The 17,784-nt window shown below is 38.9% G+C and overlaps 1 protein-coding gene across 4 annotated transcripts in view; it reads left to right on the forward strand.

Moving 5' to 3' along the window:
• Window positions 1-17,784, forward strand: part of brsk2a (BR serine/threonine kinase 2a) — a 272,067-nt gene that overhangs the window by 203,303 nt on the left and 50,980 nt on the right. For all 4 annotated transcript variants that reach the window (XM_047349792.1, XM_047349802.1, XM_047349822.1 and 1 more), the window contains exons 5-7: window positions 6,690-6,806; window positions 16,106-16,139; window positions 16,260-16,328. In XM_047349792.1, the coding sequence (XP_047205748.1) occupies window positions 6,690-6,806; window positions 16,106-16,139; window positions 16,260-16,328 (220 nt within the window). The remainder of the gene's footprint in view (window positions 1-6,689; window positions 6,807-16,105; window positions 16,140-16,259; window positions 16,329-17,784) is intronic.

The following is a 17,784-nucleotide window of genomic DNA, read 5'->3' on the forward strand; positions in this document are numbered from 1 at the left end:
ACAGTGGTCAGAGGGATTTTAAGCCATTCTTCTTGCAGGATAGTGGCCAGGTCACTACGTGATACTGGTGGAGGAAAACGTTTCCTGACTCGCTCCTCCAAAACACCCCAAAGTGGCTCAATAATATTTAGATCTGGTGACTGTGCAGGCCATGGGAGATGTTCAACTTCACTTTCATGTTCATCAAACCAATCTTTCACCAGTCTTGCTGTGTGTATTGGTGCATTGTCATCCTGATACACGGCACCGCCTTCAGGATACAATGTTTGAACCATTGGATGCACATGGTCCTCAAGAATGGTTCGGTAGTCCTTGGCAGTGACGCGCCCATCTCGCACAAGTATTGGGCCAAGGGAATGCCATGATATGGCAGCCCAAACCATCACTGATCCATCCCCATGCTTCACTCTGGGCATGCAACAGTTTGGGTACGCTTCTTTGGGGCTTCTCCACACCGTAACTCTCCCGGATGTGAGGAAAACAGTAAAGGTGGACTCATCAGAGAACAATACATGTTTCACATTGTCCACAGCCCAAGATTTGCGCTCCTTGAACCATTGAAACCGACATTTGGCATTGGCATGAGTGACCAAAGGTTTGGCTATAGCAGTGTATATTGACCGTGTGGAGCTCCTGACGGACAGTTCTGGTGGAAACAGGAGAATTGAGGTGCACATTTAATTCTGCCGTGATTTGGGCAGCCGTGGTTTTATGTTTTTTGGATACAATCCGGGTTAGCACCTGAGCATCCCTTTCAGACAGCTTCCTCTTGCGTCCACAGTTAATCCTGTTGGATGTGGTTTGTCGTTCTTGGTGGTATGCTGACATTACCCTGGATACCGTGGCTCTTGATACATCACAAAGACTTGCTGTCCTGGTCACAGATGCGCCAGCAAGACGTGCACCAACAATTTGTTCTCTTTTGAACTCTGGTATGTCACCCATAATGTGTGCATTTCAATATTTTGAGCAAAACTGTGCTCTTACCCTGCTAATTGAACCTTCACACTCAGCTCTTACTGGTGCAATTTGCAATCAATGAAGACTGGCTACCAGGCTGGTCCAATTTAGCCATGAAACCTCCCTCACTAAAATGACCGGTGTTTCATTGTCCAACCCCTGTATATTAGGCTGTGCGAGAAACTGTCAACATTTCACTATTAAACATTTCTATTTTATTCTAAAGAATATGAACTTTAGGGGTTAGTCATACTAAGCTCCTATAAAACAGCTTATATCAGCAAAATGAATGAAAATGGTCATAATTCAATTCAATTCAGTTTTATTTGTATAGCGCCAATTCACAACACATGTTCTCTCAAGGCACTTCACAACAGTCAGGTACATACATTCCAATTATTCCTAACCATTGAACAGTGCAGTCAGAGATAGTTATTTATTCCAATAGGATAAAAAGTTGTTCTGTCTAAGGAAACCCAGCAGATTGCATCCAGTCAGTGACTTGCAGCATTCCCTCCTCCTGGATGAGCATGTAGAGAGAGTGGACAGTCACTGGTGTTGACTTTGCAGCAATCCATCATACTGAGCATGCATGTAGCGACAGTGGAGAGGAAAAACTCCCTTTTAACAGGAAGAAACCTCCAGCAGAACCAGGCTCAGTGTGAGCGGCCATCTGCCACGACCGACTGGGGATTAGAGAGAACAGAGCAGAGACACAATGAGAACAAAGAAGCACTGATCCAGGAGTACTTTCTATGGGAAGGAAAAGTAAATGTTAATGGATGTAGGTCCTTTAGTCGTTTTACCTAGAAAGAAAGAACAGATCAACTCTGAGCCAGCTTTCAAGGTTAGAGTCTGAAAAAGAGCACATATAATTAGTTACAGTAAAGCTCAGTCAATTTCCATGTCTAGGAGAGAGAAAGGGTTAAACACTAAAAGACAGGGCCATGTGGATCATCGGTAGAGGGTGAGCATTAAGTTGTTGCCAGCAGAAGCTCGGACAATTCCCCTCTCCAGAAAGGTGTCACAGGTAGACACAGAGCCAGGCCAGGTGTAGCTTCTAGGAAGAGAAAAGGAAGAGAACAAAGTTCAAAGCTGAAATAACAGCAAATAATGCAAAATTGGAGAGTAGTGTGAGAACGTAGCGAAGAGGGTGAAAGTTTAGATTTTTTCCAATGGGTTTATAAGGCATACAATTATATCTCAATCAGTTACTATACCAAGTTATTTATTTTGGGGATTCAGTTGAAGAAGTACAACTCATGTACTTTATAGATCCATTACACACAGAACAGTGTATATCCAGGTTTTTTTCCTGTCAATGTTGATGATTACAACTTACATGTAATAAAGATCCAAAATTCATTTTATATCAAAATTAGAATGTGAAATAAGAATAATTACAAACAAAAAAAGTTTTCAATGCTCAAATGTCAGCCTACGGAAAAGTATGTCCATGTACTGTACAGAATATGCAACCAACACCCAGACGGGGCTCCTTTTGCATGAATTACTGCATCCATGCAGCGTGGTATGGAGGTGATAAGCTTGTGTTTCTGCTGAGATGTTATGGCAGCCCAGATTGCTTTAATTAGTGGCCTTCAACTAGTCTGCACTGTTGGGTCTGGTGTCTCTCATGTTCTTCTTTAAAATACCCCAAAGATTTTCTGTGGGTTTTGGGTCAGGTGAGTTTGTTGGTCTATCAAGAACAGTGATACCATGGTCATTAAAGCAGGTATTGGGGTTTTTTGGCTGTGTTTGCAGTTGCCAAGTCTTAGAGGAAAATAGAATCTGCATCTTCACAGTGCTTGTCAGCAGAGGGAAGCATTTAGTGCCTATAAATATTCTTATAGGCTGCTGTGATGAGTTTGTACTTCAGAGAACCCAGAGGACCAACACCAGCAGATAATATAGTTTTTCAAATCATTACTGACTGTGAAAACTTAATTCAGCTATGGGCCTCAACAACCTGTAATCTGTGCCTCTCCACCTTTCTAAGTAAAATGCAGTAATTACTTTCATCTGAAAATAGGACTTTGACCACCGGGCAACAGTGCAGTCGCTTTTTTCCTCAGCCCTAGTAAGATGCATCTGGTGTTGTCTCTGGTTCACAGGTGGCTTAACACTTTAAACCAACAGTTGCTACCCATGTCCTGGATATACCTGTTTGTGGTGGTTTATTTGATCACTGACTGCAAATCACATCTTATAAATTTCACCAAAACTCTTAAAAGGACTTTGCTTCACAATCCTCCAGGCTGCAACTTTTGTTCCTTAAATACCTTATACTCCAATACTGCTGGAGGGACTGTTGGATGTTTCATTAAAATCCTTGGATACATTACATACACAGTGTGATTAGTCAGCCTCTGTAGGAATGATCTTTTGTGCCTCACTCAGCGTGTAAACGGACTGCCTTTTTGGACGACTGCCAAGTCAGCATTTTTTTCCAAATAATTGGTGGGGGCCATAATATGGACCTAACTAAACAAGTATGACCATTTTATGCAAACAAACATTTTTATGTAACTCATGTAATGTTCTAATTTTCTAGAAAGTAAATTTTGGATTTTTATTTGCTGTCAGCCAGAATCATCAAAATAACCAGAGATAAATGCTTGTTTATATCAATCTGTGTGCAGTTAATGAGTTTAAACTTTTCATGTGAATTACTGAAATAAATGTGCTTTCATGTTAACAACATCTAAGGTGAAAAATTATTTTACATTAAAGACCTGTTGAAAATGAAAGAATTATTGTAGGCCTACTTACCTTGAACATAAATCCTTTTTCAGCATAGGCTAATACTAATGTCTCTAACAGTAAATGCTTACTTTTACCTCATGTGCTTTGACACCATTAGCTAAAACTCTGTCTGACACCACCTTCAACTGATTGCAGTGTGAACTAAGAGGTTGTAGCCTGGGGACAACTGTTTTAGATGCTATCTGTGTCTTATTTCAATTATAGGTTGGATCACAGAAACTATCAGCATCATAACAAACCTGCTGACAGCTACTCCCTTAGGGCAGGAAATGAGCTGCACGACAATTGATGTCGTCTGAGGTTAAATGTCCATTTTGATGAACCATTCTTCAAAGTCAAACGTATTCACCTGCAGTGCCATCTCCCCTTTCCTATCACTAGCTTTAAGAGACGATGAAAGTATAGCTTATGACATTTAGACAGCTCTGTGGCTTTTTAACCCCATTTGGGAACCTATTGTTAGAAGTTAGGCAAGTGTAACCTTAATTAAATTTGAAAGCATGCAGCTAAATATGACACAATATTAAATGTATTTAGTGTATGGTATGCATTGTATAATCTTAGAGTTTTAGATGACAGTGAATGAAGAATTAAAGAAAGCGAAGACAGTGCAGAATTTATAAAAAGGAAAATCAAAGATCCTTCTTGACTGCAGAAGACTTTTATGAGGGTAGGGCAGACTCTAGAGAAGTTCTGCACTGCTCCACTGTCCAGCTGCTGTCCTAATGTAAGATTCATTGATGAAATCTCAAATCCATTGCTATGTCTTTGTTAAATGCATCAAGGTTTTGTCAATGAACATCTAAATAGAGATTAGACATTCAAAACTTTTGGTAGACTAATAAGGCAGAGCTTTTAAATAAGAACAAGACAAGTCATTTTAGAAGGTGAAAATATTTTCACTAACCAAGTGGTTACCAAAATTGCTATAGCTGGTGCTAGTCGGTTCTCAACTCTTTTTATAGAAGATTGCTTGTTTTTCCACAGCCTTAGAGCCAGCACAAAGCTGTGTTAGTATCACAAGTAAAATGCATCTTTCATTGCATTTCTCTATCACATTCTGATTTTTTTATAGCTGCAAACATGTCTTAATATCGTCATTCCAATTTATAAATGCTGTTTTAAGAAACACTCTGGGTTTATCTCAATTCTATGCAATACTTCACCTTTTTCACATTTTATCACATAATGACCAAAAACAGCAGTGTATTTTACTATGATTTTATATGATAGACCAACTCAAAACAATGCTTAACTGTCAAGCAGAAAGAAAAGGATAGAATGGTTTTACCTGCAAAGTATCACAGATATATGCCACGAGTATTGTAAGGTATATCTCTACTAACTTTGCACTTCTAGGCAATTTTTTCCATTCTTTGCAAACTCAAGTTCAGTCAGATTGGTAGAAAAACATTTGTTACCAACCCTTCTTATACTGTGTAACAGAATCTCAGTTTATTCAGGTCTTGGACTTTCTGGACTTTGATTGGGCCATTCTTACACATTACTATGCTTTGATCTAAATATTGTAGTTGTAGCTCTGGCTGTAAATTTAGGTGGTTTCACCTTCCTACTGGAGTTGGTTTTTTTTTAAACCAACTCCTCACCACCTTCCCAGTCCCTGCTGCCGAAAAGAATCCCCACAGCATGATACTGCTTACAACCATGTTTCACTGTGGGGATAGTGTGTTAAGGGTGATTTGCCTGGTAATCTTCCTCCACACAAATGTTTTTTCAATGTTAGGCAGAAAGTATATTTGTTTTTCTTTTGTCAGACCAAAGCACCTTACTCCACATTTGCTGTGTTTCAAATAGCTTGTAACACTATGTAAACTGGACTTCTCATGGCTTCTAGATTATCCTACCTGAGCAGCTGCATAACTGCAGCTTCTCCAGAATTATCTTTGGCCACCTGACTGGTTCTCTGATTCATTGTAGTCTTTCTTGGCCTGTTTATTTTAGCTGGACAGCCATTTTTCAATAGTTTTGCAGTTGTGCCATACACTTTCCGTTTTCAAGGATTGAACTGCTCTTAAGAAATGGCAATGCAGAATCCCTATCTTCTGCTTCAGGCCCCATTTCTTCATGTTCATAATTTTGTAAAATGTGAAAAATAACTCACTAATCATGCTTGAAGTGCTAAACAAATGTTTTATCTTCATTTTAAAGCCTTTTGAAAACATTTTACTTGCTCACAGAAACAGAACCCTTCACTGAAACAATGTTTAAATATTTGTGTACAGCTTTACAGATTGTACTATCAAAAAAGATGGATTAATATCAGTGTTTGCACACACTGTTGAAAAGTAGTTCTCAGCCTTGGCAAACATTTCCAGAGTGGTAGAGTATGATGTAACACAACCCTAATCCCCGAAAGAGATTCTAAATGCACAATAAAATGGTTTCCCTTCTCCTCTTAGGACTGTTACTCATTGAAATGGAGACTTTAACCTCCGAGTCAGCAACAGCATGCACGACATAAAGAGGTTATTCCTCTCAGTGGTCCATTTTAAGTTGAAAGTTGATGTCCTTGCATATTATCCCCCTGCTGTTTTTAGTGGTAATGAATGGCAGTTAATGAACACCACCACTGTGGCTGGCTTCCCCTGAATCCCTGTTCGCCCCACCCGTTTGCTGGTGGCTGTCTGGGAGATGAGAGGGATGAACAGAGAGGGAAGCAGAAGGGGGAAAGGACACAGCAGGGGGGCTGTCACACCTTGTACCATCCCAATTCCGAGATGGGAGCTCTGTAGCTTCAACATGACAGATCAAAGAGAGATGTTGCACAGAGGAGAAGGGCAGGTTAAGATGCTTTGTTCTTTCCAGCACGTGCATCTTTATGGTGTTTGATGTACCTTTCGCCAAAGCTTTTGTTTCTCCTCAGTTTCATTAATTAGATAACATAATCTGGTATTTTTCATGTTTTATTAACTGGTTTCTATTCTGTCTTTACTGCCTTTTAGCCACAGGGATCTAAAGCCTGAGAACCTGTTGCTTGATGAAAAGAACAACATCAGGATAGCAGACTTTGGTATGGCCTCTCTTCAGGTTGGAGACAGTCTATTGGAAACCAGCTGTGGGTAAGCATCGTCAAAAGTACTGCTATCATTCAAATGTATTGTTAAGTCATATCCTATATATCACAGTTTTAGTAGAGGAATGAAAGGAAGAGGCAGGGAACAGTGGAGCGAACAGGTCAGCTGCTTTCTGAAGCCTCCACAGCGTACCGTGTAAATCTCTGGAGGAGAGACTTTTTGCCATCTACTATCTTGGAGCATGGCCAGGGCTTGGCCAAACATTACTGCTCTCCGTCTCCTCCCCTCTCACGGAGGGGTTTATGAACTAGCATTTACCATCTCACCAGGCTCATCAATCCTACGACTACAATGAATTTGCCTGCAGGAGAGGTCACTTTCAGAGTTGGATGGCTGTTATCAAATAGAAGCCTGAGGTCCCTGTATTATGAGTCTTCCTTTTTAACACTGAACTCTGTGGATGATCTAACTTTTTTCACAGTTTACTTTTATAAAATGCTTTCAGAAGTAGAGATGCACCAATCACAGTTTGGTGGAAGATTTCTGATAACTGGTTTATGATTTTAGCCTATTCTGATTCCTCCTTAGGAACTATAGTATAAAGAAATAGGAGGAAAGCATTCAAATGCTTTTTTTAGCCTTCGGTCATTGTGAGGTTAATAATCATTTAAAGTATATTAAGAGCAACATCAGGCTGAGTGAGAAGCAGAGGTTATTTTTACCCGTCACTTTATTCCTTGAAAGGATAATACAGGTCCTTCTCAAAATATTAGCATATTGTGATAAAGTTCATTATTTTCCATAATGTCATGATGAAAAGTTAACATTCATATATTTTATATTCATTGCACACTAACTGAAATATTTCAGGTCTTTTATTGTCTTAATACGGATGATTTTGGCATTCAGCTCATGAAAACCCAAAATTCCTATCTCACAAAATTAACATATCATTAAAAGGGTCTCTAAACGAGCTATGAACCTAATCATCTGAATCAACAAGTTAACTCTAAACACCTGCAAAAGATTCCTGAGGCCTTTAAAACTCCCAGCCTAGTTCATCACTCAAAACCCCAATCATGGGTAAGACTGCCGACCTGACTGCTGTCCAGAAGGCCACTATTGACATCCTCAAGCAAGAGGGTAAGACACAGAAAGACATTTCTGAACGAATAGGCTGTTCCCAGAGTGCTGTATCAAGGCACATCAGTTGGAAGTCTGTGGGAAGGAAAAAGTGTGGCAGAAAACGCTGCACAACGAGAAGAGGTGACCGGACCCTGAGAAAGATTGTGGAGAAGGGCCGATTCCAGACCTTGGGGGACCTGCGGAAGCAGTGGACTGAGTCTGGAGTAGAAACATCCAGAGCCACCGTGCACAGGCGTGTGCAGGAAATGGGCTACAGGTGCCGCATTCCCCAGGTCAAGAAGCAGCACTGGACTGTTGCTCAGTGGTCCAAAGTACTTTTTTCGGATGAAAGCAAATTCTGCATGTCATTCGGAAATCAAGGTGCCAGAGTCTGGAGGAAGACTGGGGAGAAGGAAATGCCAAAATGCCAGAAGTCCAGTGTCAAGTACACACAGTCAGTGATGGTCTGGGGTGCCGTGTCAGCTGCTGGTGTTGGTCCACTGTGTTTTATCAAGGGCAGGGTCAATGCAGCTAGCTATCAGGAGATTTTGGAGCACTTCATGCTTCCATCTGCTGAAAAGTTTATGGAGATGAAGATTTCATTTTTCAGCACGACCTGGCACCTGCTCACAGTGCCACAACCACTGGTAAATGGTTTACTGACCATGGTATCACTGTGCTCAATTGGCCTGCCAACTCTCCTGACCTGAACCCCATAGAGAATCTGTGGGATATTGTGAAGAAAACGTTGAGAGACTCAAGATCCAACACTCTGGATGAGCTAAAGGTCGTTATCGAAGCATCCTGGGCCTCCATAAGACCTCAGCAGTGCCACAGGCTGATTGCCTCCATGCCACGCCGCATTGAAGCAGTCATTTCTGCCAAAGGATTCCCGACCAAGTATTGAGTGCATAACTGTACATGATTATTTGAAGGTTGACGTTTTTTGTATTAAAAACACTTTTCTTTTATTGGTCGGATGAAATATGCTAATTTTGTGAGATAGGAATTTTGGGTTTTCATGAGCTGTATACCACAATCATTGGTATTAAGACAATAAAAGACCTGAAATATTTCAGTTAGTATGCAATGAATCTAAAATATATGAATGTTAAATTTTCATCATTACATTATGGAAAATAATGAACTTTATCACAATATGCTAATATTTTGAGAAGGACCTGTATAATCAATAGCATTTTTTTATCAGTCCAAATAAGCTGAATCCACATCAACCAGATGAATACATGTAACGTTTTCTGTGCAGTGACAAAAACACTGACTGTGGTAACTACATATAAACAATGCAGTTAAACAACTGCACTTAAAATACGAACAGATCACCTGCTGTGGCCTGAACGCACAGTCTCACAACTTCCTCCTGCTCCGCATGGAGCTGAATTGCACACCTGCACGGTTTTTCTTCATCTTCAGCTGCATCAGTTTCACTTTTTTCACTGCTTTTATCAACGCCATCATTGTTATAGAGCGTTTGAAGAAACTTTGGACAGTGAGCTTCCGTGACATTTTTCAGAGTGAGGACATCTGTCAAAATGAAAGATTTTTCATCACCATTTCAAAAAAAAAAAAAAAAAAAGTCAAAACCGGAAAATATTTAGTTAACGAGACCCCTGAAAGTTATTTTGAAGCAGGGTTTTAGAATTATATCGAGCAAAGAGAAAATAAGTATGGAGTCTAGCATCAATAAGCTTTGTTAGCCCTGCTAAAATTACTAAAAGTGAAGCCTGTTTGTATTCCATTGTCAATGTCAGTCCTTGCTAGGGCTGTCACGAAAAAAAAAACGTTGAGATCTTGTTTAAAAAATATAAACAAACATTATCAATGTTTGGATTTCTCAGTCTCAGTGGCAAGCACTCTGAATCGCATGCAGTTTACTAAGAGAACAACAGAGGGCAATATAGCCAATATTGCCTGTGTCGTGGCCTACCCTATCCCATGAGCCATTGCAGGTAAAAGCAGCAGTGGCGGAGGAGAACAACAGAGACTGTGTAAAGTTTGATAAATTACGCTTTCTGTGATACAAAATTAAGTTTTGTGATGTTTTGGGGTTAAAATGTAGCTGTGTAAAGCTGAAATATGTGCTTTGTTTATCAAGATATGACCCAATTGCAAAAGTGCGCTTACAGCCAGCTCGCCCCGCCAGCTGACTTGTCGAGGCGCGCTAAACCTGGTTTTTATACTCCTGCTGGCTTTTCTCAATGACTGAAAGTTAAACACAGACTTAATTCAGTCAGACCAAATCTAATCGTTAATGTTTGCTTTATTTTAGTGTTTCATTTGTTAGAGATCAGTTCGGTTTTGGTGAGATAACATGGTGTTATTTAACTTTAATGTCTTACTGGTGAGCTGGAGAGTATATTTGGAAATCCATAATTAGTTCATCTCTATTCCTGGATGTTGATCCTGGGAACATTGCCTTAAAAAAGAGAGCGAGCCTGATTACAGAACATTTTTATATGCTGACCTTTTTACACAGTAATTAAAATCATTGTAAACATTAAGCATTGTTAAAAGCTGAAAGGTCGAAATATTTCTTTTTTTTAAAACTGTTGGATCTTTATTTGACTTTTTAGCAGTTGAAAATCAATGTTTTGTTACAATAATTATATTGTTAAAAACAGTAAAATTTCAATGTATGTTTTATGGGTCTTTATTTATAAAAGTGTTAAATAAAGGAGAGTGGAAACAAAGAGACTTTCACAGATATGTAGACTAGAAAAAGTGAGTTAAAACATATTTACATGCGACTGAAGTGTCAGTTTCAATCACAGAAAGTGATGGTGGAAATCATAAAAAGGCAACCATGACTAATTGAAAAAACAATTGATAGATTAGTCATCTATTAAAATAATTGTTAGTTGCAGCCCTAGTCCTTACCTTTAAATCTAAGATTACTAAAATATGCCCACATATCCAAATGCAGCATAATTTAGTCAGTACTGATGAAAATAATCCGGTTCCGGTCACTAGCTCATTTCTTGGCAAGCATTGCATTGTTTTTACAAATCAAGCACATTCCTTGACAGAAGTCGAAATCTCAAAAGGATAAAACAGAGCAATGTTGCTGTAGTTGTTCAGCCTTCCTGTTTTTCACTTTAAGTTTTATACTCTCTTGCTCTCGCACACCAGGAGTGAACTGCAAACACGTTAAAATGTATTTCTTCTAATTTTTGTTAGCTTCTTAAATTACTGTGCTTTTTTTGCCGCATTTAGGACACCTTACCAACGCTGAGCATAGAAAAGCTTGTGTTTTCTTAACTAAGCAACACTAAAGAGCTCAATTTGGTAGATATTGGATGTTATGTGTTCACTGATCAGAGAAATATCTGATTATTTGTTTTTCATTGATTAAGCAACATGAAAATAATCCAATATGTGCTAGATATAGAGTTGATCATCTGACAACATTTTGAGAATTATTGGGCACACTGGTGATTTCTAATGAATAATTGAATTTTGGCTTGATAAGGCTTATAAGAAAAATGCGTTTGACTGGATGGAGAACATTTTATTTTGGAAAAATCTTGATCCCACATGCTTAGTTAAACTGAAGCTTGTACCAGATGGGAAGTATGTCATCTGAGAACATTTTGAGAATTTTTCGGATCCAGTGTGGATTTGTTTTTTAATTTATGTTAGTTAAACTATCAAACTGGGAATTAACCTTTTTTTTTTCCGAAAGAATCATTGGTCTAGACACATGGGAATCTTTATATAGCATAGATGTCCTTTCTCTAGTAATATTTTGAGAATTTTAGAATAACCTTTTTTGAATGTTCATCCAGTGCTTTCAAAAAGCTATAATGCATTGTAATGGCTAAACCTTTAATGCCTGAGTCCTTCTGTAAGCAAGTCTGACTCTGAGAAAATGTGGTAACATTAGTCGACGAGTGATGGGTTGGCAAGGAGCACGATGTGGTGCGCCAGGAGGAGCAGACTTGCTTAGGTTAGTTTGTTTTCCAAAAGGTTTAATTTTATTGATCCACAAAAGTCACATTTCAAATTTAATTAAAGGATATATAAAAAAAAAAACTTTTACTTTTTTCATTCGTTTTACCTTTCTTGTCCAGTAAGGTCTGAATATGAGGAAAAGAAATAAAATGGGCTGGTTCAGAATAACAATTTTGTTTCTGTCAATGTGGAACTCTTGAGAGGTCATTTAACTCTCCTTGCGCATTCAGGTAATCGGAAGGCCCTGTGACATCTGCCCCCTATTTACAGATGAACGCAGTCCAGATTAAATTGAAATTTCACATGCATGCAATTTAGAAAGTACATATGCTCATGGGCAGAGATGAGACTCTGTTTATCCCTCTCTCTTTCTCTGTCCATCTCATCCTCCCATCATATACATGGCAACTTCAGCATGATTATGCAGATGCATCCTTCCAGCTGTAACAGTTGCATAATTTTTTTTTTCCATCAGTAACAGTAATCCCTAAACTCTGACTCATCAGTAGAGAATAGCCCAACTATGTGTGTGTATTTTCATAGCTATTGAATACGTATATGTACCTTTTAACAGTGATGACCATGCTTCATTAAAAAAAGGCAAATGTAATGCCGCCTACTCAGCAGTATCTATTGACCAGGTCCATCCGTACTTTAATGTACTTTACTTCGCATTTTGGTTGAGTTTTTAATGTGATCCAGGTGCAGTGCATTTGCTCAGTTTTGCTGAGTATATTTACAAACTGTTAGAGATACGCATATACCAAAATAAGTCTAGAAGTTATTTTTCCTTCAGCTCCATCATAATTCTGTTTGTGAGCATGTTTCAGAAATGTGTGGGTAGTGTGTCTACGTGTATATCTGCTGGAGTCCAATACATGTGCCATAAACTGTAATTGTGGTTATTGATTATTCATGCGCTTCTGGTTGCCCCATCCCTAAGTGCAGATATGACACTTTTTAATTAAACAGATTTATCTGGGTCCCGTCTTGCCATGCGGCAGTCTGACACAAATGTATTCGATTTGCTTTGGGTAATGGAGCTGAGTGGAGATGAGACTTGCCTCAGGTTGTGGAGGGGGGGACTTCAGAGAACATCCAACACATAAATACATGGAGACCCGCAGATGTGTTAAAGGAGCAAAGGCACTAAGGAGCGCTTACCGACATGGATTCAAGGGAATCTCTTTTCATGTCTAAACAAACTCAGCTGTGTGTTTATCCATGCTTCGTATTTATTACTGTAAGTACAATGCATCTACTGATTAAACATGTCTAAAGTGACAGGGTGTATAAATTTGGCTCAATAAATACTTTATGCATTTTAGTCACAATTTTACAGAGGTGTACATGTTTAGTTGGAGTTTGCAGAAAAGAATGAGCTCTAGCGGTTTTTGTTGCTCTATGTCTGAAAAACTGCTTCTTAACTGTCTTGTGCGTCTTTAAAGCTTTCCAACCTAGAAGCTCTAGTCTTTTTTTTCCCAACTTAGTTGTGTGGCCTAAATGACGATAACTGGCTCATTTTAGTCACAAATAAACGCAGGCTAGAACAACTAAAACTGTAAAAGGGTGAAGTTTTAAAGGGGCAAAATAACATGATCCCTTTTTATAAACTTGCTACCAATTTGTTTACACAAAAAGCAATTTTGTATAAAGCACCTGAGGAAAGACCTAAGAACAAGACTGAAAATCTCTGAAGGACATCTTTTTTTTTACGTCTCACAGCAGTGTCAATTTTTATTGTATAGTCACAATATTGTTTTTTTACACTGTGAAGATTGCTTTATTCCTTGTTACATACACCTAATTTCCAAAAGTAGTCACATATCCCCCTAAATCATTGAATTTAGGTGTTCCACTTACTTCTATGGCTACAGATTGAAAAACTGCAACACCTAGGCATGCAGACTGCTGCTACAAACATTTGTGAAAGAATGGGTCACTCTCAGGAGCTCAGTGAATTCCAGCATGGTACCGGGATAGAATTCCACCAGTACAGAAGGTCCTGTCATGAAATTTCCTCATTACTACGTATTCTACTGTTAGTGGTGTTAAAGTGGAAGCGACTAGAAATGACATCCACTCAGCCACTTGTAAAATCACAGTAAGTCACCATAAAGCCAGTGGATACAGAACTCCAGACTTCATGTGACCTTCAAATTTAGGGGATTTCCATAGCCAAGGTGCATCCAAGCCTTACATCACCAAGTACAATGCAAAGTGTTGGAGTAGTAGCCAAACAGTTGAACAACTGAAGGAGACTTGGAGTAGCATCTGCCATCTCTTATTACTCATAAACAGCAAATTTGAGCAAATTCAGAATACAGTCGACAGGATATCTCTAAGCTTCATCCTGTTTCCCTGCTGTTAACTTACATGTTGGAACTGCCACTAAGGATTCAGTCTTCATACTATAAATCCATTCAAGTGAATCAGTTTTCTGCTGTTTAGTTATTTCATATATACACAGATAGCTGTTATCAGCAAGTCATTGTTTACCAAGGAGAGTTCTGACATTTGAAAAATGGATGCCAGTTTTCACAGTGGATGGTAGTGAAAAACATTTAATGACTGCCATATACTAGTTTGAGATTTTGATCAGTAATAGAGGGGTGTAAGTGAGGGGATGGACTAGAGAAATAACACCATTGTCTGTAAAATCACCTGTGAGATATACTAGTGGGGGGATTCAAGTGTCTGATTCGTCTACTTATTCTGAAGTTATTATAGGTGGAGGAACCTGTACTACCACAAGGTGAAGAAGAAGTATCTTTTTATTCCAAACACATGCACTATCCCGCTTGCATTTTTGGGAATTGCAAGACAACAAGATAATGAGCCCCAAGTACATCTAACATTTGGAAAACAAGTGGCAAACCAAGTGGTGCTTATTGTGATGGACTAAACATAATTGATTTTAAGCTTTGCCAGAATAATCTCATCTTTAGTAAGGAAGTCAGATATTACTTTGAAATTTTTTAGCCTCATTTTATTTATCAGAGAATATTGCTTTATTTGAGAGGCAAATTTATTAAACTATTTTGTTTTAGTTAAATGTCTTAATGAGAACACTGCAAAACCATAGAGGCTCTTTTTTCATTTCTCTTTGTTTCTAAGTTGTTGTTTGAACCAGAAACTGTAAAATTGTCAGGTTTCTTTTGTGTTTTTTTGCATCTGTAAGCTGTCTGTGAGATTAAATTTCACACATTGTAGCAATCTTTTCTCATATACAGGTTCTGCCTTAATAGATCGTATAAGCAACCCATGTGTTGGCCAGAACGAATCGGAGAGAAAGCAATCTGCAGATTTGCTGTTGATTCTACACCTGTTATTTATTTTCCTTCTAATACTGAAAAAGGATTAACCTAAGACAGCCTGTATTATACTCTGCGCTGTGACCAACCAGTTTCCAGTTGTGGTTTACATGTTGTGGTACTCATGAAACATAGTACCAATATCTTTCCCCTCATGCTCCTCTGCAAAGTGCATTGTGGCACTCGCAATCAGGAAGGGCATATTTGCATAGGCTCACATTTGAACTTACCCTGTTGATGTGCTGGTGGTGTTATCAGCCAGTATTTTGACAGCTCAAGGAGCCGGGTCATCAAGTCTGGTATTCATGAGTACACAAGAAAACAGCCCTAGATAGGCCCTCATTAAAGTGAGATATCCTGCCACTAGACAGAAGGAGAAAGAGCTGTGGATGGACACATCTCAATGGGCTCAGAGGTTTAAGGAGGCAAGTGAACCTTTTGCAACAGGCTGTTTAATGAAACTAATTACTGACCAATGCAATAATTCTAAAACACGAGAATGTCAAAGTTCTGCAAAAATTTATATAGAGAATGACAGGTTTACTCCTCTGCTGCAGCTGTTGGATTATAGAGCAGTTTTAGTGGGCTTGCTCTATAAATCTTCATATAATATTGATGTGTCAGTTGGCTTTACTGTCGGGCCATCCAGAGGCTGTAAAGATTAGTGGGTCTGGTTGCTGTCTGCTGTGGGAAGACGCCCTTGAATAAGAAAGCAGGAGGAGGACATCCAAACACCCTCAGGATGTCTAAACTGTGGAAGCACCTTGATCTATGTCCAGTGGATATGTTTAATACCTAATGTGTTTTAGAGAGCTGTTTTTTTTTTTTTTTTTGTCTGATTGCTGCGACTGCATTACTGAGTTACTTACGAGTCTGTTGACATTCCTCCTCTTCGTTTAGTTTGTTTATTTAAGCTATTTTTCTGTTTCCCAGATCGCCACACTATGCATGCCCAGAAGTCATCAGGGTAAGATATTTTTTTTACTTATTTTTATTTTTTTCTGCGTGAATATATTATTTGGCAATAATAATGTTGGTAATGTTACCAACCCTGTCTGAACTTGATAACAAGTTCTCTTTCCTTCAGGGAGAGAAGTACGACGGAAGGAAAGCTGATGTCTGGAGCTGCGGGGTTATTCTTTTTGCTCTATTAGTGGTGAGTCTCAATTAATTCTTTACTGAGAGGTGGAGACTGGGTTAAAGTGCAGGTTAAAAGTCTCTAAAGCAACATGCCAGCATGCTTTCCCTTAATGTCTGTCAAATGTTGAAAATGTTACTTTCTGTAAAGTAGTCAAGTAATAAAATTTGACTGATGACTTTTCTAAGCAACCTTTCAGTAAAGGTTGTCCTTAATTAGAGGAAAGCTTGTGTAAGTCTGAAATACAGTGCCTTGCAAAAGCAGTCCCTCCTTATTAACTTTCCCATTTTCTCATATGTCAGCCACCAAATTGAATGTGTTTTATTGGGATATTATGTGCTTGACCAACATAACTTAGAGTGTATGTTCACATGAAAAGGAAACACATGTTTTTCCTTTTTTTATATAAAAAAAATAAAAGTATTTTTATTCAGACACTGTTGGTCAGTACTTTGTTAAGCTGCCTTTTGCTACAACTACACCCAGCTTTGCACATCCAAATTCTAAAAGTTTTAGTTTTGCTCCAGATTCTCACAGATTCTGAACTTTGACTGGCCCATTCTAACTTGAGTAGACTTTCATTCATTGCTCTGGTAGGAAGTACACTTTCGTCCCTGTCTCATGTTTTTTGCAGGCTCTGGTTTTCTTCCAGGATTGCCCTGTTTAACCCTGTGTGCACATCTACTCTGACCAGCTTCCCCGTGACTGCCACAGAAAAGCATCCCACAGGATGATGCTGCCACCACCCATTTTCACCATGCTGTGTTGATATCCTAGCCTATCCTACCTATTCCTATCACCCTATCAACAATCTGTCTTGTGTGTTACTTGGTTCTCATGATGCTTGTTTGTTTACAAATGTCCTCTAACAAATCTACTTCCCAATCGTACACTTTGTGTTGGTCAATCACATAAAATCCCAATAAAATGCAGTAAAGGGAAATAAATACTTTTGCACAGCATTGTATGTCACATTCCAGGTTTTCTCCAAAAATCTCATTAGCCCTCAATCGTCAACTAAAGCATCTTTTCAGTTTGTATCTTGCATCTGCACACATTGCTTTATCTAAGGTAAGGTCTATTCTCCAGCTACATTATGCGTGTGGATCCCCGAGCCATGCAGCCCTTTATTGCATTAACAGTTGTACTGGAGTTCCTGCACACTTCTGTCTAATAAATAATTCATGTAGCCAAGCTGAAAGAAGGGAGCTCAAAATAAATATCAACACTAACATAGCAACTTTTTGCTGCAGGCTTTGTGTATTTCTCTCTTCTTTTGCTTCTTTCACTCCATCTTTCCATCTCAGGCAAACTTTTGTTATGCAAACCTGGGAATGTTTACTGGTCTTGACTATTCTTTCACACCAAACAAATGTTTTTCTGTGGCCACTGTTTGCCTACAGAAACACTACCATTGTTCTTCTGTTTCCTTCTGCTGGTTTGCTGTGAGATAACCATTTGTCTGATTGTGGGA

Source organism: Girardinichthys multiradiatus, chromosome 2 (assembly GCF_021462225.1).
Source record: "Girardinichthys multiradiatus isolate DD_20200921_A chromosome 2, DD_fGirMul_XY1, whole genome shotgun sequence".
Lineage (NCBI taxonomy): Eukaryota > Metazoa > Chordata > Actinopteri > Cyprinodontiformes > Goodeidae > Girardinichthys > Girardinichthys multiradiatus.